Source organism: Dromiciops gliroides, chromosome 6 (assembly GCF_019393635.1).
Source record: "Dromiciops gliroides isolate mDroGli1 chromosome 6, mDroGli1.pri, whole genome shotgun sequence".
Classification (NCBI taxonomy): Eukaryota; Metazoa; Chordata; class Mammalia; order Microbiotheria; family Microbiotheriidae; genus Dromiciops; species Dromiciops gliroides.
In genome coordinates this window covers 23,550,149-23,572,766 of record NC_057866.1, presented here as the reverse complement: position 1 = coordinate 23,572,766, position 22,618 = coordinate 23,550,149, and the positions used below count along the sequence as shown (strand labels likewise).

At 49.5% G+C, this 22,618-nt stretch overlaps 1 protein-coding gene across 1 annotated transcript in view; it reads right to left on the bottom strand.

Moving 5' to 3' along the window:
* LRP4 (LDL receptor related protein 4) overlaps positions 1-22,618 on the bottom strand; it is a 68,005-nt gene that overhangs the window by 28,624 nt on the left and 16,763 nt on the right. The window contains exons 2-19 of the mRNA XM_043970889.1: positions 18,241-18,387; positions 16,214-16,330; positions 15,855-15,968; positions 14,843-14,959; positions 13,143-13,271; positions 12,537-12,656; positions 12,186-12,311; positions 11,262-11,387; positions 10,570-10,704; positions 10,248-10,373; positions 8,606-8,836; positions 8,222-8,378; positions 6,093-6,310; positions 5,017-5,193; positions 4,639-4,761; positions 2,389-2,597; positions 2,123-2,204; positions 519-624 (exon numbers count right to left, since the gene is read on the bottom strand). Of these exons, the coding sequence (XP_043826824.1) occupies positions 519-624; positions 2,123-2,204; positions 2,389-2,597; positions 4,639-4,761; positions 5,017-5,193; positions 6,093-6,310; positions 8,222-8,378; positions 8,606-8,836; positions 10,248-10,373; positions 10,570-10,704; positions 11,262-11,387; positions 12,186-12,311; positions 12,537-12,656; positions 13,143-13,271; positions 14,843-14,959; positions 15,855-15,968; positions 16,214-16,330; positions 18,241-18,387 (2,560 nt within the window). The remainder of the gene's footprint in view (positions 1-518; positions 625-2,122; positions 2,205-2,388; positions 2,598-4,638; positions 4,762-5,016; positions 5,194-6,092; positions 6,311-8,221; positions 8,379-8,605; positions 8,837-10,247; positions 10,374-10,569; positions 10,705-11,261; positions 11,388-12,185; positions 12,312-12,536; positions 12,657-13,142; positions 13,272-14,842; positions 14,960-15,854; positions 15,969-16,213; positions 16,331-18,240; positions 18,388-22,618) is intronic.

Sequence of the window (22,618 nt, the reverse complement as noted above, 5' to 3'; positions counted from 1 at the left end):
TTCTGCCTGCTCCGGTCCCCTTTCTGGGCTCTTCCAACAGGATGGGGGAGTAGACCGAGTGCTGGAGTTGGAGGCAGAGGAGCTGGGGTCAAAGCCTGCTTCAGTTACTTACTAACCTGTGTGATTAGTACGAAGTCAATTCATTTCTCTGGGCCTCATCCTAAAAATAAGGGGATTGGACCAGATGACCTCTAAGTTCTAACTCTATGAGGGTAATAATGATTATAATATCTAGCACTTTCAAGTTAGCAAAGAAATTCAATATTCAATCATTTGATCCTCACAACAATCCTGTGAGGTAAAGGCTATTATTATTCCCACTTTATAGACGAGGAAACTGAAGCTGAGAAAGGTTAAGTGACTTGGCCAGGGTCACAAAACTAAGTGTCTGGGGCAGGATTTAAACTCATGATCCTACTATTTGATGATTCTAAGTCCCTCTGAATGCAGATGATAATGAGGAGAGGAGAGAAAGCCAAATTATTATTCAGAGAACAGCTTGAATGGGAGAGACTTACCCGCCCCTGGGCTCTACCACGATGTCCCGAGGCCGATCCAGATTTTCCCAGATTAGTACTGTCCTCATAGTGCCATCTGTGTTGGCCACTTCGATGCGGTCTGTGCCTGCCAAGACGGAGAAAAAACGTCAGTCCTCCAGAGCCCAAGGAGAGATGGAGGAAAATGCTGACGGTCCCATACAATTGGGATGCAAAGCCTCTCTAGCCCAACCTTCTTGGAGGGGGTTGGCACTGATGGTGTCCTCATTTGCCAAGATCTGAGGCAGCCAAACACACATATGAGCAAGATGCACGGCTAGTAGAGATTCCTACCCATATTTCCCCCAGACCAGTGACTGGAGCAAGGAAAGAGGGACTGGGAGCTGCCTCTCTGACCTGCCTCCCAAATATCCACTTGGGTCTTTCATAGAGGAGAAACAACAGCAATCTGGTCAGGAAATGCCCCAATTCAAGATGGCAGCTTCCTCTACCAGTTCCACAACCATTCATTCATTTAATAAATATTAATCAAGTGCTGATTACGTGATGATAGACTCTGCCATCAAGGAATGGACATTCTCCTTGGGGGAAATAACACAGATGCAGATGAGAAAGTACAAAATACAGAGAGTCAATCCAAGATAATTTCCTGGGGGAGAAGCCACTAGCAGCTGGCGTTGTGTGAGGTGTGGTCCATGAGGTAAGCCTCGAAGGGAGCTGAGGATTTTTCCAGGTAGAAATGAGATGGGAGGGAGGGTATTCTAGGCAAGGGGGACAGCCTGGGCAAAGATACGGAAATGGAAGATGGGGAACAGCAAATGGGTCTAACAGACTGGGACATTAATGCATAAAGGGGACTAATGTGTAATCATCTGGAAAATTAGGCTGGAGCAGTGTCACAAAGGGCTTTAAATACATTTTATTCTGGAGCAGGGATTCTTAGCTTGCGGCCTGAGGATTCCTAAAGGGTCTATGGGGTGATTTCATGAGGTCTGTGAACTTGGATGGGAAAAATACATCTTTATTTCAAGACAACTAGTGCCCTTTGTCGTCTTGTTTCTTATGCATTTAAAAACATGAGTCTGGGGGCAGCTAGGTAGCACAGTGGATAGAGCACCAGCCCTGGAATCAGGAGTACCTGAGTTCAAATCCGGCCTCAGACACTTAACACTTACTAGCTGTGTGACCCTGGGCAAGTCATTTAACCCCAATTGCTTCACTTAAAAAAAAAATAGAGTTGTAGTCTTATTTTGGGGGCGGCTAGGTGGCACAGTGGATAAAGCACCGGCCCTGGATTCAGGAGCACCTGAGTTCAAATCCAGCCTTAGACACTTGACACCTACTAGCTGTGTGACCCTGGGCAAGTCACTTAACCCCCATTGCCCCGAAAAAAACCCCAAAAAACCAAAAACAAAACATGAGTCTGAGAAGGGGTACATAGGCTTCCCATGACTGTTAAAGGCGTCCGTGACAGAGAAAAGGTTAAGGCCCCCTTTCCTGGAGGCACTGGGCCTCCTCCACCTGGATCCAAGGCTTGGAGGCCCCTGGGGAAAGAAATCCTAAGGCACAGAAGTCTCCTGGGCTTTCCACAGACCAGGTCAGCAGGGCTAAACTGCTACACATACCTGCATCAGTCCAGTAGAGTTTATTGGTGACCCAATCAATGGCCAGGCCAGCCGGGCTCTCCAAACTCGTGTCTACTACCACCTGGGTAAGAAGCAAAGCCGTGTCACAAACTGTGCTGATCCCCCAACCCTGGACCCAGCCCCATTCTCCCTTGAGCTTGATGACAGGACAAAAAGCTAACAAGGGTAGGAAGTCCTACTAGAGGGGAGGACTGATGCCAAATCATGGCCTCCCCCAGGGGTCGGCTGCCCAGACCAGACCATACCTCTTGCCCTGTTCCATCCCACTTGGCCCGGCTGATGGTGTCGGTGCTGACATCGGTCCAGTATACATAGTCATCGCGGGAATCCCAGTCAAGAGCCACGGCACTGCGCACGTCAGCCAGTGGGATGACATCGTCGGACAGGTCCTCCGTGTCGAAGCTGATCCGACGGATGTCCATCCTTCGGGCAAAAAGCAGGAACTTGTCAAGACCTGATCAAAGGCCGAAAGGGGGGGTCTTCTTTTAATCCTCTAAATTCAACAACATAGTGACAGACACAGACAATCACCTGCGTGACATCTGGCTTAATCACGCCACCTGCCTGGGGCTGTGTGACCTCCCAGTGCCCTCCCATCTGCTGCCCTATGCTCTAGGCCTTAATCCCACTTTGGGCACAGAGTAGCCTTAGCAGTCAGATAAAACTTTGGGATCAAATGGAGAGAACAGTGATAATAACACCAAAAATAATAATAGTAACACTAATAAAATAATAACTGCCATTTAAGACTTGAAGGTTTGCCAAGCACTGATTCTGAGAAGGGGCTTCATAGGCCTCGCTAGGATGTGGCCAGAGGGGTCTAGGACACAAAACAGGTAAAGAATTCCTATTCTACAAGGAGTTCCCCAGAATGGGTCCCATTATTACCAGTGGTTCAGAAGGCATGACAGTGCCCTAAAAAGGGTCCTGGGCCCATGTGGAGTCTCATAATCTAACAAAGCACGCCTGTGGTATGTACACAGAGGTGACCCTCCCCAAGACATAATATGCAGCATAGGTGGTCCTGGTAATAACTTTGCCCAGACACTCCCCTTCCCAAAAGCAGCCAAGCAATCAATAGACATTTATTAAGCACCTACTATGTGCCAGGTACCCTGCTGAGCTCTGGGAATACAAAAAGAGGCCCCAAACCAGCCTTGCCTTCAAGGGGCTTATAATCTAAAAAAGGCTCAGGGGAGACCTTCATCTTTGGCTCAGGATACAGAAGTCATTCACTTATTCTTTCATCCACACGCTCACTTGACACATGTGGACTAAGTGTCTGCCGTGGCTTAGAATCACTGCTAGGCCCAGTTTTAGCTGCTTGGTTCCTGGGTTGAAAGAGACACCCTGATCTTAGAACCCTTAGCAGTCCCTTGCATGCAGGCCATACTCTTACATATCTCTTGATAAATGCCAGAGTTTAGGGGAGATGGATAGAGGGGGATAGTGTGAGTGGGAGACTTCTCCCCAGCTTTCTAGGAGGGCATGAAGCCATTTGTTTGCTGCCCTTTAACAGACTTGCAGAGAGGTCATTCCACTGATTGGTGAAAGGATATGTCAATCCAGCTGGTTCCTCCTTCCTGATGGGAGCTGACCTTGATGGAGCACTTTATGTAGTTTTTTGTTTTGTTTTGTTTTGTTTTTGTGGGGCAACTGGGGTTAAATGACTTGCCCAGGGCCATACAGCTAGTAAGTGTCAAGTGTCTGAGGCCGGATTTGAACTCAGGACCTCCTGAATCCAGGGCCGCTGCTCTATCCACTGCACCACCCAGCTGCCCCACTTTATGTAGTTTTATGCACATCACCTCACTTGGTATGATCATAGATTTTGAGCTGGAAGAGACCTTAGAGGCCACTGAATCAAGTCCAACCCTTTCATTTTACAGATAAGGAACTGAGGCCCACACTAGTAACCATGTGAGGCAGCATTTGAACCCAAGTCTCCCTGACTCTAATTCTGGTGCCCTTGGGTCCTCTGGCTCCACTCAGTATTCTCTACCATGCCGTCTTTTCGTAACAACTCCTGTTGTAGCTGGGATTTTATAGACGAGCAAACACAGGCTCAACAAGGTTAAGTGATTTGTCCAAGGCCCCACAGCTAATAAGTTACAGAGGTCCTTGTTTATACCTGCATATTTGCTTATTGCCTCCCCTGTTAGATATTAAACTCCTTGGGGGCAAGGAGTATCTTTTGCCTTTTTTGTATCACCTTTGCTTAGCACATTCCTTGGCACATAGTAGGCACTTAAAATGTGGAATAACTGACTAACAGGTAAGATTCAAACCCAGGTCTTGCCTGACTTCAAGACCCATGCCTTTTTCATACCATGAGATACTTCTAGTGACCCAGAGCTGCAGCTGCTGGGACCCTTTAGCATCATTTCATTCCCCATCCCTGGCCACAGGCCTATTCTAAGAATGCCTTCCAGGTAATTTCTCTTTCAAGGCTGCCCCCAGAATCCCTACTGGATACCCCCTCCCCAAACACTTACTCTGGGCACAGGTGTGGCTGCTGGTCTTGCGGAAGCCAGTGGGGCAGGCACAGGTGTAATTCTGGCCGCTGGGCAGGCACAAGTGGGTGCAGCCTCCATTGTTGTTCCCACAGCGGTTTCTCCCTGCTCAAATATCCCCGGGGAAGAGGACCCCCATAAGACCAGAGGTTAGGGAGCTGGGAGGTGGGGACAAGAGCTCAGAGATGTGCTACCTGCAGTCGCCAGCAGAGGGGGCAGTTGCCTTGTGCCTGTCCCAACCTTGGGTTTCGCCCAGCTAGGACAAGGACACCTGGAGGAAGGGGCCCTGGGACACTCGCCAGAGGAGGGTTTGGGAAGCACCATGGGGCAGGCTGGGCGGGCTGCCCAGAAGGTGGCTACCTGCTGGCTGTCGCTGGGGGTGCAGGGTGTGGATGTCCATGGGGAAGTGCAGTTTATTCCGGATGATCTCCTGGTTCTTCCCAGTGAATTTGTTGGCGCTATTGATGCTCTTGGTGTGCCAGTCCGTCCAGTAGAGGTTATCCTCAAACACCGTGATGGCAAAGGGATGTGGGAGGCCTGTGAAAAGGCCCAGAATGGCTCAGCCCAGAGTCCTGGCGTGCCGCTGCTCCTAGGACCTCACACTGGGTAATTCTAGCACAACTTCTCAGCGGAAAAAAGGTGGGGCATCTGCTCTCCGCTGAAGTTCCCACGACCCAGTGGGAATGGACAAATGGGCTCATGTGATTTGGAGCTGAAAGGGATGTTAGGATTATTGGGTCCGACCTCTTATTCTACAGGAGAGAAAATATGGTGTCAGTTATCATCTCAAGGGAATTTTTGCCTTTCTATATAACCACAGGGCTTATCCCAGTGTCTGCTACCTGGTTCATGGGAAGCCCCGTGGTGTGCTTGCTGGCGAATATTTAACAACCAGCTCTCAGAAGGAAAAGAAATGCATCATCTATATCTATCTATCTATCTATCTATCTATCTATCTATCTATCTATCTATCTATCTATCTATCTATCCATGACACATATATATGTATACACATGAGAAACATTTTTAAGTTCAATCTTCATTGTTTTTTTTGTTTTGTTTTTAGTGAGGCAATTGGGGTTAAGTGACTTGCTCAGGGTCACACAGCTAGTTAAGGGTCTGAGGTGAAAATTTAACAATCAGCTCCAATATGAGCTGGCTCTAACACACACCTGGTAAGCACTTAATAAATGCTTGTTGATTGACTGACTGACTTGGACTCAGGAAGTCCTGGATTCAAATTTCCACTTACTAGCTGTGTGGCCCTGAGCAAGTCACTGTAACTACTCCAAGCTTTAATTTCCTCACCTGTAAAATGAGGGCTGGACTCCATCATCTTCAAAGTCCCTTCCAGCTCTGATTCTATGATAGTATGAGACTGGAGCCCAGGGAGATAGAAGGAAGGAAAGTGAAAGGAAGTAGGTAGGAGGTCTCACCCTGGCTAATGACAGCTTTGCGATTACTTCCATCGAGGTCAGCTCGCTCAATGACGTGGTGCTTGGCATCCACCCAGTACATTCGGTGTCCAGCATAGTCAATTGTGAGCCCATTGGGCCAAAAAAGGTGGGTATCAGCAATGATGCGCCGCCCTGAACCATCCATGCTGGAGGCCTCAATGCGAGGGGTATTGCCCCAGTCTGTCCAATAAATGGTACTAGAAATGGAAGAAAGGCAGCCGAGACATGAGTAGAGTCTGTGCCCACTTCCCAAGGAGAGAGGGTAAAATCATGAATAACGACAGTATTTATTCAATCAACATCTCACTCAGTGCCCATGAGGTATTTGCCATTATTCTAAGATTATTGGCAGTAATGACAGAAAGGACGGCATCATGTTGTAGTAGAGTTGGCGAGCCTCGGAGTCTGGAAGATATGGATTCAAATCCTGCCTCTTACGGACTGTATGGAGGAATGCGGGCAAGGTCAGTGCTCTAAATAGCAGGGCTCTGAGACAATAATTTACATAAAAGTGCCAACCTACACAGGTAGAGGGAACGTCCTCATCTGGGAGTTCCTTATACCAATGAAAATATAAATCCAACTTCTCTTATAACATGACTAATGCAGAAATGTGTTTAATGTTATTTTATATATATATGTATATATATATATATATATATATATATATATATATATCAGATTACCTGCTGTCTAGGGGAGGGGGGAGGGAGGGAGAAAAATGTGAAATTGGAAATCTTATATAAACAAATGTTGAAAACTATCTCTACATGTAACTGGAAAATAATAAAATACTTTTATTTAAAAAATATAAACCCAATATTTATTCCTTCCTAATGGTTACAATAATAGTAACAATTACATTTACATTTTACTATAAGGTTTGTCAAGTGATTTTATCTCATTTGTCCCTTACCAGTGGGATGTAGGACAGAGGTTTCAAACTCAAATAGAATCAGAAGCCACCAAATTGTACATAAGGATCCTTGTAGGTCATATATTGACTTAGAAAGCCACAAATTAACATTATCTATGTTTTATTATATTTATACTTAGCTAAATATTTCCTAATTACATTTTTTTTTTTTGGTGAGGCAATCAGGGTTAAGTGACTTGCCCAGGGTCACACAGCTAGTAAGTGTTAAGTGCCTGAGGCCGCATTTGAACCCAGGTCCTCCTGACTCCAAGGCTGGCACTCTATTTACTGTGCTACCTAGATGCCCCCAATTACATTTTGGGGGGGGCAATGGGGGTTAAGTTACTTGCCCAAGGTCAATTACATTTTAATATGGTTTGGGCTGTACTCAGAAATTTTGTGGGCTGCAGATGGTGAATTTGACATCATCAGTGGAGAGCAAAGAGCATTAGACTTGAGGAAGAGTCCAGAAGACCTGGGTTTGAATCCTGTATCAGAAATGTTCTAGACATGTAAACTCGCACAAGTAACTTAACCTCTCCGGGCCTAGTCTGTAAAGTGATGGGATTGGACTTGATGACTTTCAAGGTCCTTTCTAGTCCCAAATCTATCATTTTTACGATGAGGAGACATTTGGCTAAGAGGAGTTAAGTAACTTGTCCAAAGTCACACAGAATCTAAGGTGGAATCTTTTTTTGTGTGTGTGTGAGGCAATTGGGGTTAAGTGACTTGCCCAGGGTCACACAGCTAGTGTCAAGTGTCTGAGGCCGGACTTGAACTCAGGTCCTCCTGAATCCAGGGCCGGTGCTTTATCCACTACGCCACCTAGCTGCCCCTAAGGTGGAACCTTCTTGACTCTAGGCCCAGCCTTTTTGCCAGTGCACCCAGAAGGCTCATGAGTGTGGGCTCCTTTAGGCTAGTTCCCTCCCACCATGGATTATGGTACAAAAAAGTCACTGTTTCAAGAAGTCCCTTCTCCAGGCTCTCTCTCTGCCAGGATGGAATGAGAGCAGTAGCTCATGAGCCAGCTTGCCCCTTGTCTCTTGGCCTGAAAGCCTAGTTCAGTCCTCCGGGCCCATTAGATGGGAATCCCCCACCCAGGAAGACATGACCCAATGCCACTGCTCTGCATGGAGTGGCTAACAGGTGGGGGTGGGTTGACAGAAGCCCAGGGCCTGACGCTCTCACTCACCCCTCCATGGGGTGCAGGGCAATGGCCCGGGGTTTCTCCAGGTTCTGCCACAGTAACACCTTCCGATGGGCACCATCCAAGTTGGCCACCTCAATCCTAGAGGTGCCCGAGTCTGTCCAGTACAGCTTGTCGTGAAGCCAGTCGACAGCCAGCCCCCCTGGTGAGGTATAAAGAAGGAGGGAGTGCTTGAGGACCAAGGGAATCCAGCCCATGTTCCCACGCCCCTCCCATCTTTCTATTCTGGCTACTTCGCCCTCCAGTTCTAGGTGGAATCTCAGCTTCTTGTTCTACAGGACGTCCCAGCTCTCACGTCAGGTACTCTGCTGCACCATTCTGTTCCCTCCTGGTGATTTTCCACTCACCCTGGGGCTCGACTCTCCTTACCTGGGCTTTCCAGGCCTGTAGACACCACCTCCTCCACATTGCTGCCGTTGAGGTTGGCTCGCAGGATGCGGTCCAGGGTCACATCTGACCAGAAGACAAGCTCCCGCCGGTGGTGGAAGTCAAGAGCAATGGCATTCTCCAGGTTGTTGAGTAACAACGTATACTCAGAGCGGTGCGGCAGCACCTGCCGGATGTCAATTCGATTGGCGAAAAGCAGCACGGGCTCTGGCCCTGGGACACAGCAGAGAGACAGGGCCTGAGCCCAGGCTCCAGGTCTGTCCCTTGACTCACAAACCCACTTTAGCCTTCCAGGCCCATCAGATGGGAACCCTTCCCACAAGAGCACGGGGCCCAAAGCCTCTGCTTGAAACCTCAAGGCAGGAGGAGAGGCAAGTAGATTTCAGCTACAGATACACACTGGAAACACCTTTCTCAGATCCTGGGGTGCTTCCACTTATCCTCGCTCATTGAAAGAGCAGCCATTCCACATTTCAGTTGATCTCTCTCTCTCTCTCTTTTTTTTTTTTTTTGGCGCAGGGCAATGAGGGTTAAGTGTCCTGAATCCAGGGCCGGTGTTTTATGCATTGTGCCACCTAGCTGCCCCAGTTAATCTTCATAAAGGGCTGATTATGGAGGCAGCTAGGTGGCGTAGTGGATAGAGCACCGGCCCTGGATTCAGGAGTACCTGAGTTCAAATCTGGCCTCAGACACTTGACACTTACTAGCCGTGTGACCCTGGGCAAGTCACTTAACCCTCATTGCCCAGCAAAAATAAATAAATTAAAAAAAAAAATAAAGGGCTGATTACTTCAACAATATCTGGAGCCAGAGGACCTGGGTTCAAACCCTATTTCTGATGCCTACTTATCCATGTGGCTTTGGGCAAGTCATTTAACTTGCTAGGGCCTCAACTTCATCTGTTCTCCTACTCTCCACTAACACGGCCCACCCTAGTTCGCACCAGAATGATGGTCTCCCCACCCAGAGTCTCTCTTGCCTTTCCAATCCATTCTCCACACAGCTGCCAGAACAATTTTCTCTAAATATAGATCTGACCCTGTCACTCTCCTGCTCAAAAAGCCAAAGTGGCTCCCTATTACCTCTTAGATAAGATGCAGAATGTTTTACAAATCTTAAAGCGTTGTTCTTATTATTTTTATAACTATTATTGGATATTTCAAGTCCCCTCCCCCAGTTTTTCCTTTTGTACCTTGCACACGCTATCACCCAGGCCAACTGGACAGTAGCTCCTTGCCATGCACAGCATTCATCTTCTGCCTCTTTCCTCCATGCTTTTGCTCCCACTATCTATACCTCACTCCTGGAAGGTGAGCCCTCCTGACTTGTGCTTCCTTCAAGGTTTGGCTCAGGTAGGAGGAAGCATTAGGCCTCTCTCACCACACTGAAATTGTGTACAGACTGTATCCTCCCAACAGAATGTTAGCATTGCTTCATTTCTGTCTTGGTACCCCTAATGCATAGCACAGTGTCTGACATACAGTTAGTACTTAACCAATCTTCATTGGACTGAAAGATCGTAGAGGTGGTTAGGTCACCAGGCGGGGCCCAGAGGATAACTCACACTGCCACAGGAAGGTTTAACCCTCCCTTGAACACAAAGTCCATTCCTAGCTCCCCTTACCCAGGGCCTTGCAGCTTCGCCGGTCAGGTCGGAGTTCATAGCCAGCCTCGCACCAACACTGGAATGCTCCATCACTGTTAGTACATCCCTGGCTACAATAGCCCTCCTCCGCACACTCGTTCACATCTATATGGGAAAAGGGCATGCGTCAGAGAGCTCTCATTCTGTCCGACTTCCACCTTAATTCACTGGTTGCCCAGATGTTCACCTGCCATCCACTTGCATTCTAAGTCATAGGACTCAGTCCATCATCTAAGTAATGGGACCGCCCGTCACTCTCACAACCCACTGAATCCTTTCCCTTCCAAGTGTTCTGCCTCACCCTGGCATGAACGCCCATCCTCCAGGAGTCTGTAGCCGGTGTGACAGGTACACTGCACCGCTCCCCGGACCATCTGGCACTTCTGGGCACAACCACCATTGTTGACATTGCAATTCTCCTGACCCGTCCGAGGCCCTGTGCCAGTCAAGTCAGAGATGGGAGCTGAGCCCAACATGCTCCCTAAGGAGAGCTGGCTTGGCACTCCACCTAGATCACGGAGAGGTGCTTCCACAGTTGGGAGAGTCCCTAGAGAAGTTCCCTTTTAGCCCTGGGAGCTGTGTAGGAATGGAAGCACTGCTAGATGGGCAGGGTGAGTGTCATAGGAAGGGGGCTGGGTTTGGGATTCAAATTCTGACTCATACACCCACTTACTGATGGTGTGACCTTGGGCCAGTGAACACACGATTTAGCATCAGGATCTCAGTTCAAACTCTATGTCTGCCACTGACTACATTCGGGATTTTAGGCATGTCCTTTTCCCCGGATGAGCCTCAGTTTCATCTAGAAAATGAAGCTATTGGAATATAAGCCTTCTGAAGACCCTTCCAGACCTAAATCTACATTCCTAAATCACTTCCACTTTCTGCAACTCAGTTTCTTCATCTGTAAGATGAAGGTATAGGGAGAGCTGAATTAGCTATTCCTACACTCACAGCTCAAAAACTCCTCCCCCCAGCCTGGGGGACACTCACGACAATTCTGCTGGGGACTCTCATCGCTGTTGTCTCCACAATCATTGACACCGTTACATAACTTTCTCTGGCCGATACAGCGCCCGTTCCCACACAAGAATTGGTCTGAGGCACACTGGGGACTTCCTGGGGAGGTAGGGACAACACAGGTCAGGGGAGGGGCTGGGGCAGCAGAGGGGAAAGTTAGAAAGGATGGGAGCCTGTCGCTTTCTAAGGCAAGACACAATTGGACTGGGATTTGGGTGAGTCTGGGCGCGCCGGAGCAAGGCACAGATCTGGTAACACAGAATCCCCAGACTTTCCATTAGGGTTTGAGAGAATGGATGGCAAGGGACTCTCAGCACGAGGGGAAAGATCGTCCTGAAAATGGTTTGTAAGGAAATCAACCGGGCAGCTAGGTGGCGCAGTGGTTAGAGCACCGGCCCTGGATTCAGGAGGACCTGAGTTCAAATCCAGCCTCAGACACTTAACACTTACTAGCTGTGTGACCCTGGGCAAGTCACTTAACCCCCATTGCCTCACTAAAAAAAAAAAAAAAAAAAAGGAAGGAAATCAACCCACTCACTAACATAGCACAGCCCTCCCCCACCTCCAGCCCCATCAGACCTAAATGTTAGCAGAAAGCAACACTCGTGATACTGGTACTGTTGGCTTTGGAGTCTGAGCTCCTTCCTGACACTTCCTACCTGCATGGCCTCGAGAAAATCACTTAATTTCCCTGGGCCTCAGTTTTCTCATCTGTCAAATGAGGACACTGGACAAGACGTCCTCGGAGCTCTCTTCCAGCTCAAAATTCAAGGTCCATGTCCCTTGGGGACAGGGTGGGGGTCCCCACCAGGCCAGGTAAAGCTAAACTATTGAGTATATGGCCAGAGCAGACTCCTGGCCCTGTCCATGTCCCCAGGTGCTCATTAAGGGCCAGACCTGTGTTTTCGCAGTTCTCCTCATCACTGTTGTCTGAACAGTCGTCCTCCCCATCGCAACGCCAGGACAAACGGACACAGCGGCCAGACTTACAGCGGAACTGCTCCGCCGTGCACATAGAAGTAGCTGGAGAAAGCAAGAAGGAAGGCCCAGGTCGGGGGGCAGCACTTTCCTCCCCCTGCTCACCTCCCCCACGTCCTGAGCCATCTCTGATCCAGAGCTCGGCCAGGGCTGACTGCCGGTCCCTTGTCTCTGACCCCCCACCTCCCGGGCCTTCTCCCCTGGGGCCTCCTCTATACCATTAGTCCACAGTAATCCACCCCTTCCCCCCAGGACCGTTCTCCCACTCACTGCAATTGCGCTCATCGGACTGGTCATCACAGTCCGCGTCCCCATCACAGCGCCAGCCAGCATTGATGCAGAGGCCACTATCACACATGAACTCCCCTGATCGGCAGGGCTGGTGGGAGGCTAGGTAGCGATTGGGCAAGAAGGATGGAAGATTATGAGTTCCCGTCCAGTTCAAAGGGTCCAGTATCTCAAGCTGGAGGGGCCTTGGAGGTCATCTTATCCAATCCCCTCATTTAAAGATGAGGGAGATGAGGCCCGAGGAGGCTCAGTGGTTTGTCAGAGGTCACAAAGGATGTAAACAGCTGTGACGTGTGCGTCTATCTAGCCACCCCTGTGACCCACTTCTTCAGAAAGCTAGGCTCTGGTCCCCGGCCCTCCATGGGGCCTTGCGTACAGAGAAGGCAGCAGAAATATTTGTGAACCGACAAGAAGGATTGTAAATGAACAAATAAATGAGTGACCGGGAGAAAGAGTGGCTATTAACCCCTAAGAAGGCTGCCTAGAATTCAGACTCCTCCCTAGGACTGCCCTGCCCGACTCATCACTTGTCACCTAGTCATCCCAGAAACTTTCCAACACCCTTGCCTCCCGCCAAAGGGCACTCACAGCAGTCGGACTCGTCGGACCAGTCCCCACAGTCGTCATCCCCATCACAGTGGTAGATGTCCAGGATGCATCGGCCATAGGCGCACTGGAATTCCTCCAGGCTGCAGGGGGGTGCGGGAACTGCTGAGGCTGATGAGACAGACAAGGGGGAACAGACTCAGGCCTTGGCATTCCAGGCCCTGACTCCGCTCAAGGCTCAGCTCAAACGCTGCTTCCTTTAAGAGATCTTTTCCTATGCCTCCCCAGTGAAAAAAATCACTCTGTGTTGATTTTGCATAAATCCTGTTATATTAACTCCTCTGTGCACATGTTGTTTTTGTCTAGTAGAACATAAGCCCATTGAGAGCAAAGACTGTTCTTCTTGCTGAATACATGCTCAGTGACTGATCTGCTTCCATGTCTTTGTATAAGTGCCTGAAATGCACTCAATCCTTATCCCTACTTCTTCTTTTTTTTTTTTTTTTGCGGGTCAATGGGGGTTAAGTGACTTGCCCAGGGTCACACAGCTAGTAAGTGTTAACTGTCTGAGGCCGGATTTGAACTCAGGTACTCCTGAATCCAGGGCCAGTGCTTTACCCACTGCGCCACCTAGCTGCTCCCCCTATCCCTACTTCTTAGAATCCTGGAGTTCCTTCAGTGTTCAACTCATGGGCAACCCCCTGAGGGAAGCCTTTCCTTGTCCCCTAACAGTTAATGCTCTCTTCATAAATAATTATCTACGGGGCAGCTAGGTGGCACAGTGGATAAAGCACAGGCCCTGGATTCAGGAGGACCTGAGTTCAAATCCAGCCTCAGACACGTGACACTAGCTGTGTGACACTGGGCAAGTCACTTAACCCTAATTGCCCTGCAAAAAAAAAAAATATATATATATATCTGTATGTATGTTTATATATATTTATATCTATATGTATTTTTTTATACCAGACCAAGTATGTACGTACAGATAGATGGATGCATAGATGGATGGGGGGATAGGGGGTAGGGGTGTAGATAGATGATAGATATCAATGTCTATACATACATATCTATATCTATAGATCTCTTGCTCACACTCTCTACACACACACACACACACACACACATACACACACACACACACCAATATACATGTTGTATCCCTTTCCCCCTATAGAACGGAAGCTTCTTGGGGGCAGGGACTATTTTATGATTCACCTTTGTGTACTTATCACAGTGACTTTCACATAGTAGGTGCTCAATGTCAACAGTTGGAGTAGACATTAGCTCCTTGGAGTGGAAGGGTATCATGCATGGTGACAGCCCCAACTCAGATCTCATAGAATTCCCATCAGGATACTTCAGTCAGATGGGTAAGAAAGGTGAGGCCTCATTATTCACTTAAAGGGGGTTGTCCAACATCTCTCCAGTCTAGCAACAGTTACTTGAGGGGCAGTGTGGTAGAGAGAGTGTTGGACTTGGGATTCAGGAGACCTGAATTCAAATCCTGTCTCAGACACTTAACTAACTGTGTGTACAAGGTCAATTCCCTTAACCTCACAGAACCTCAGTTTCCTTATCTCTAAAGTTCCATGAGTTATTATTTGGATGACCTCCAGAAGACTCGCCTTCCCCCACCCAATGTGTGCTCAGCCATAGGCCTGGCACTTATGCCCATGGGGTGGTACCCACTCCCTGACCCATGTCCCATCACGGTTGCCTCTGGGGCCAAAGGTACTCACGGCAGCTCTCCTCGTCAGAGCCATCTTTACAATCCGTGTCACCGTCACAGTACCAATGCTCTGCGATACAGCTGCCATCACTACAGCGGAATTCCTTTTCAGAGCACTTGCGCATGTCTGGGGAGAGAGCAGCCGGTTAGTCCTGCCTTGGGGAGCTTCTCAGGGCAGAAAAAAGCTTTCCAGCTATGGAGAAGGGATCTGATGTCAAAGCCATCCTGACTCCCAGACTTACACTCCCTGGGGATTCCTCAGACCCTGTAAATCCTAGAGTGAATCCCAAAAGAAAGACAAAATGCTAAAACAAGCTCTGACTCTAGTCTTTGGGGCACCTTCATAACTCAGTCCAGCCCTCCTGGACTTTATTCTCCTTGTGTTCACATTATGGTGGCCAGGATCTTGTGCATAGTAGGTACGTAAAATATTTGTTGGATGAAGAAATAAATGGTTTCAAGCATTGCCTGGGATCATTGAATGCTGCCTTCAGCTCCTCTGCTATCTCATATTCTTTCCCGAGTCCCCTGAGTTTATTGTGAAATTAAGGTTTTATTCATGCTTTTTATTCTTTACATCACAGCCAGCTTCTATATCTGCCGTTCTCTCTCCCCACAAACCAGTAAGCCTTCCCTTGTAACAAAGAGAAACTGTTGAGCAAACAGTTGACCAGTGACCATGAGTGACAAGATATACAACCTTCTACACCCACAGACCCCTCACTTCTTCAAGGGAAGAGAGGAAGGGCATTTCCTCACCCCCAGTGCTTTGCACAGTACCTGGCACATAGTAGGCCATTAATAATGTTTATTGCTCTTCTTTGGGGCCAAGATGGAACGCCATAGGACTCAAAGCCGGAAAGGACCTAGCCCAACCCCCTTCATATTACAGATAGGAAAGTGAGGCCCAGACAAGTGTCTTGTCCAAGGTCTCTCACACACAGAAGAGCCGGGATTCAAACATGCGTCCCTGACTCCAAATTCATTGCTCTCCTTCTCACACTGTGATGTCTCCCACTCACCACACTGCTCGTCACTGTTGTCCCCGCAATCATTGTCTCCATCACAATGCCACAGGCTTCGAATGCAGTAGCCATTCTGACAGGGGAACTCATCTTCCTCACACTCTCGAGGAGCTGTGAAAACAAGACAGAGAGGTCAGATTGCTTTAGAGAACCAGGTGAGACCAAGCTTTCAGGGCCCACCGAGCCAGGTGTCATGTGCTGTTTCACTGGGGGATGCTTTCTGCCTGGCGCTGGAGACAGAGAGGAAAACTTGGGGGCATCCCAGCGGGGCAGTGGTCATACTTCTGGTGTGCCAGGGCAACTGAGCCAGAGACCTGCGTAATCCTCCCCCAGCCCTGCCCTCAAACATCACTTACGACAGTCCTGTTCATCGGAGTCATCTTCACAGTCGTTGTCACCATCACACACCCAGGATCGCCGGATGCATTTCCCATTGTCACAGTGAAAATCCAGAGGGGAACAGGTGGGAAGCACTGAGCCCCAGGGGAAAGGAAGGACAGGTGAGTCTAGCATGCTTGCTCAGCCTGACCCTCGCCCTTTACAAGCTGTGTGACTGAAGGCTGTGCAGGTCCCTCATCTGTATAATGGGCATAAAAGTACTTGTAGGGGCAGCTAGATGGTGCAGTGGTTAAAGCACGGGCCCTGGATTCAGGAGGACCTGAGTTCAAATCTGGTCTCAGACACTTGACACTTACTAGCTGTGTGACCCTAGGCAAGTCACTTAACCCCCATTGCCTCACCAAAAACAAACAAACAAACAAAAAATGTAGGGGTCAGACTATGTGGCCTCTGAAGCCCTTCCAACTTTAGCTATCTGATTCTTAGAAGGCCAATGCTGGGCAATTAAAACCTTAAGGAAATTAAGAAGGAATAAGAGAAAGGAAAAAAAAAAAGAAAAGGAAATGTCTCTCCCCCCCCCTCCCCCAGCTTTCCTCTTTGGTAATGCATGTTGCTGATATGTAGTGAGTACCTTGTCCGGGCTAGTTAGCTCAACTGGATAGAATGGGTGTTAATGAGGCCAAGGTTGCAGGTTCAATCCCCATCAGGGCCAATTAACTTCAGATGGAGGAAAACTCTGCTCAAGGTCACAGACTGTATCCCCCAAGCCCTCCAGCCAACCCTGCTAATTCCTGCTTCTGGTCGTAAGTGAGAATGAGCCGCAGAGGACATGTAACAAGCCTGGGGAACACGCCTCAAAGCACCCAAAGTGAGTTAGGAATGTCACCCCTGGATCCACAGAACAAGGCAGGCCAGTCCACAGGGTACAGGTGCTAACTGGGAGGGCCAGGATGTTTACAGCAGGTGCTGGGGGGGGGGGGGAACCTCTCAGGCAATTGGCCTTCTCCCAATTTAGAAAAGAAATCAATATCTATATGCATAATAATGATAATGATAACCAGCAGTTATAGAGCACAAGAGGATGTGCTAAAAGGTATCCTTTATATGTTAACTCTTATGATCCTTATAACAACCCTGTGAAGGAGGTGCTATTATTATCCTCATTTTATAGATGGGGAAACAGGCACAGAGAGATCAAGTGACTTCCACAGGGCCACACAGCCCAGAGGTATCTAGGGTAGGATTTTTTAAATTTAAAAATTTTTTTTTGTGGGGCAATGTGACTTGTCCAGGGTCACACAGCTAGTAAGTGTCAAGTGTCTGAGGCCAAATTTGAACTCAGGTCCTCCTGAATCCAGGGCCGGTGCTCTTTCCACTGCGCCACCTAGCTGCCCCCTGGGGTAGGATTTGATTTAGGGTCTTGCCAATTTCAAGCCCAGTACCATCCATTGAACTGCTTAGTCACCGATGTAGACACACATGAAAAGTAAAAGTATTGTGGCATTGTTGATAGAACGCTGGTCTTGGAGGCAGGAAGACCTGGGTTCAAATCCTGGCACTGATACTTTTCAGGTGGGTACTCTTTCTTCTGTTTACAAACCCTGTCTGAGAGTAGATTCTAGAATTTTGCCAAGAAGCAGTATCGAGCTTACTAGTCGATCATTGCAGGTTCACCTGTTCCTCTTTCTCAAAAGACAGACGTCTTATGAATTACCAACAAAGAGGAAGGGATGTCAGGCTAGATCTGCAGAAGTACAACGGAGGGAGAAAATGTAGGCAAAATGCCCTTTTCAACTTTAAATCATTTCCAGTAGCAGGGTGATCTAACAACTACCTCCTAATTTGTTTTCTATTTCACACGTGTGTTGTCTCCCCAGGTGGAGTATAAGCTTCCTGGGGGCGGGCACTTTTTCATTTTGTATTTGTACGCCCAGAGTCTAACACAGTGGCTGTGGTGCTTTGGTGGAATGGTTCCCATCATTCCCATTATGGCTTCCTCCCTGTACTGGGGAGGCGCGCGGGGTGGGGGTGGGGGGGCTCTTACTACAGCCATCCTCGTCGCTGTGGTCCCCGCAGTCATTGTCACCATCACATTGCCACTGAGCTGGTATACAGGTGCACTCCCCCAGGGCGCTCACCGCACATGTGAAGTGGCTTCGGCCACATACACAGTCAGGACTGCTGGCCAGGCCTGGAAAGAGAGAGAAGACGGTGAAAGGGAATGATAGAGCTCAGGGCATGGAGCTTCTTCAGACATCCCAAGCTCAGCCCCCCCCCATCAGATTTGGATCTGTGTTTTTGGGGGTCTTGGGGGTGGGGGAGGCCTCCCCTCCCCTGCCACGACTTAGAATTGTCGGGAAAATCCCTGCTGACTAGAGTGCCAGCAGCTGACCAAAGTTACTCTTCTGTGAGGCCTTAGTATGTCTGCAATCTCTCAGTGATAAAGAGTTCAGGGGACCTAACTGCCCTCCTGACCCTTCAGCTGCCAGGTATGGGGTTGCCTTCTTGGGAAGAGGTAAGCAAGTGGAGGGGTGGGGTTTTGCGGGGGTCACCCAGTTCTAGTCCTAAAACTTTACTGTTCATATCGAGTGCCTTAATCTGCAAACAAAACAGGCCGAACAGGGACGTAGAGGAGGGCGAAAATTGATGGAATTTCCTGAAGCACCATGGAAAGGGATTAGGAATCACGCCTAGATCGGAATTCTGGCTTTACCTACCCAGGGGACCGTGGACAAGTTGTTTCAGGGGGCTGGGCCAGAGGGTCTCTGAGGCCCCTGGCAGCCCAAATCCCAAAGGATGTGTGCAGTGGAAAGAACTGCTTTAAATGAGATCACAGAAGAACTTTGCAAACTTTTCATTTCAATATAAACACCAGCTATTGTTATGATGATGAGAATGACTACGAATCCCAGATCTAGAATTTGGGGATTATCTAATACAAGCCTCTCACTTTACAGATGGAGGGAAGTTAGGCTCAGAGAGGTCTGGATGACTTGCTCAGGGTCTCAGAGGCAGGAAGCCACGATTTAGGAGGTCTGGGTCTGAATCTAGTCTTCCATGTACCATCTATGGGAATTCAGGCAAGTTCAGAGAACCTCTAAGGCCTCAGTTTCTTTTTCTATAAAGTGAGGTCAGTATGATCCTAGGACTTAGAGAAGGTCCCTTACAGCTTTAAATCCATGGTTCTACAGAGGGAGGGGCTATGTGAGCCCTCCCCCGGCCTCAGTTTTCTCGTCCGTAAAATGAGAGGGTTGGGGGCCCTTCCAGATGTAGATCTAGGAACCTAGGCAATGTCAGTGGCCCGACGGGGTTCCACCCCCTCCTTTTGTGCCAGGATCTCCCCGTCCCTCGTCTCCCACCCTGTGCCCCCCGCCCCCGGCTCAGAACGGGGCACTAAGTTCCAAGGGTTCCCACGGCCAGATCCAAAGGGAAGCAGCTTGGAAGTCAGCTACCTGTGGGGGCAAGGGCGGCTGGGGGGAGGGGCCAGAGACACTTCCAATCCCCAGGCGGGAATGGGGGGGTCAGAGGCGGGGAGGGACTGGGGGGAGACGGCCCCTCCCCCTCCAGCCCCAGCCAGACCCCGCTGGGTAGGGCTATTGAGTCGGGAGCGATCCCCCCGGCCAAGTCCCATGACCAGCTGCAGTGCCCCTTCCCCAGCGTGCCCAGCAGGATGCCCTGCGATGGCGTGTGAACGGCTCTGTGCCCCAGCTCCTGCCTGGGCGGGAACAAAGGGCCCTGCCAGGGTCACTCGCCCCCCCCCCCATTCATCTGGTCCAGGTCCCGCCGCCCGGCCGGCCGGCCCCCGCACACCCCGGGAGCGAGTGTGGGACAGTACGCGCAGGGGAGGGGCGCGTGGATCCCCCTTCCCCCCAACCCCCGCGCCCCGCCCCGGGGGAGGGGGCTGGGGCAGGGGCGGGGCCATTCCTTGCCACCCCCCCCCCAATCCCCCTCCTTCCCCCTCTTCCTTCCCCACCCTCGGCTCTTGCCCCCGGTCCCCAGCCAAGCATGAGCACACACCGCTCCCCCCTGTCCCAAGCTCTTGCTGCTGCTCCCGGCAGGATCCCCAGCACACAACGGCCGGCCTCCTCTCCTATTCTGTGCTATAGTTAAACAAATGACTTGAGTCAGTGGGGCCTAACGGGCCACCAAGAGGAAGTCCGAGCCCCACCATCTGCACGTGGCTGTGTGACCGTGGGCAAGTCACTCTACAGCCTCCTAGTCCTCTGCTCCCGCTCACTGTTCACAGCTTTACAGGCAAGTCAGAAAGGGTGCCTGTGCTGATCCCTCCCCGGTGACCTGCAGCAATTAAGAAATCCCAGATCCTATACAAGTCTCCCTAATGACCCCAACCCCCCCACCCCGCCCCCGGACCGGAGCTGGGCATCAGGACGCCCAAGAGTCTCAGACTCCTGTTCCACCTCCTGCTCCAAGGTTCAAGTCCCCTGGAGGAATATGTTGGCAACTTCCGACTTTGCAGCCTTTTCTCCGGGCTGGGCTCGGCTCAGGTGCTCCTAAGACTTCTCACCCCCCCCTCTTCTGCACCCCGCCCCATTCCCCCAGCTGACACCGTTCTCACCCTCTTGCAAGGTTCCCATGCTGTTTGGCTCTCCCCTCTTTCTCCATCCCTCTCTATCTACTTTGTATCCGACAGACCACACCGCGCTCTCCCCTCCCTCAAGAACTTGTGCTCCCTGAAGAAAGGGGTTCTTGGGTTTTTAATCCTCGAATCCCCATAGCCCAGGAAACATGGGCCTGGCTGAGAGGGAACAAGCTGGCTTTGCAATCTAGGAGACCTGGGTTTGAGACCTGCCTCTTCACACAGAATATCTCCGTGATCCTGACAAGTCACAGAACCTCTCAGGGTCCCAGACTTTTGTTGTTCGGTCCTGTCAAGACTCTTGGAACTCCTGGACCATACTGTCCATAGGGTTTTCTTGGCAAAGATACTGTCATGCATTGCCGTTTCCTCCTCTGAAGGCAAACAGAGGTTAAGTGACTTGCCCAGGGTCACACAGCTAGTGTCTGAGGCTGGATTTGAATTAAGGTCTTCGTGACTCTAGTCTCAGGGCTCTACCCACTGCAGCACCTAGCTGCTGTCTCCAAGACTATATAGATTATACATTTGGAATGGCCTTACCTCACACTGATAAAATCACCCCTGCAAAAAAAAAATCTCCTGTGCCTTGCACACAGTAGGCACTTAATAAATGCTTATTGAACAATCTATCCTTTAAGGGGAATGAGCCTAAGTTTGGAAGAAATGTATGTGGGGATGTCTACCATACAACGCTGAGATTGGAGGGGAAAAACAGGACATCAGTGTAGATAGGCAGGGTTAGGCTGAGGGGTCATAGGAGCATCGATGCAACACTGGAAGGGACCTTAGGTATTATCTAATCCAACTCCCTTGTTGTTCTGATGAGGAAACAGACTGGAGAGGAGCAGTGACTTATCCAGAGGTCACACACCTAGCAAGTGACAGAGGCACGATGTGAATCCACAATTATTTTCTAGAAACAGTAGCTGGTGCAGGTGGCGCCACAGTGCATAGAGCCCTAGGTCTAGAGTCAGCAAGACTCATGTTCCTGAGTTCAAATCTAGCCTCAGACACTTATTAGCTTGTGTGATGCTGAGCAAGTCATTTAACCCTGTTTGCCTCAGTTTCCTAATCTGTAAATTAAACTGGAGAAGAAATGACAAACCACTCCCGTCTCTCTGCCAAGAAAACCCCTAAATGGGGTCACAAAGCGACTGAACAAATCTGAATAACAAGCACCGGGACTGGGAAAGCATGAAGGAGTTAATACAATACACCAACACCTGGGGAAAGTATGATAGATGGCAAAAGGGAGCCTTCAGCAACGTCTGCTAACCCTGTCCCTGGGGGTTAGTAATCACAGAGATGAATAACAGACAATAAGCCTCGGGGGACTCCATGACGGGCAGAGCTGACTTTCTGCCCAAGAGTATTATTGGGAATTCAGAGGCAGGCCTGACCCTTCTATGGCCGGCATAGCAGAGGGTCATGCAGTCACAGTAAATGGTGATGGGGCACACACACAAAAGCAGGGTCTCCATGACAACTTCCGTTTCATCTCTGGGGTCCCCAACTGTGTAGTCTAAATCTCGTTTCTCACTAGAGCTTTGGCTGAGATGATAAAGGAGAGTTCAAACCCTTTAACTTAAGAGAAGCAAAATGGTATGAACCAGAGGGCCAGCCTTGAAGTCAGGAAGACACAGGGGTTCAAGTCCTCCCTTGGACAGATTCATCCTGAGGTGTGACGATGGACAAGGCCCTAAGACTTCACAGACTAGTTGCTAACTGCATCTATGGAGGGGCTTTCCACACTGGGTGTTTGAAGAAATCACAGACAAAAGAAAGAAAGGAAGAAAGGAAGAAAGAAAAGAAAGAAAGGAAAGAA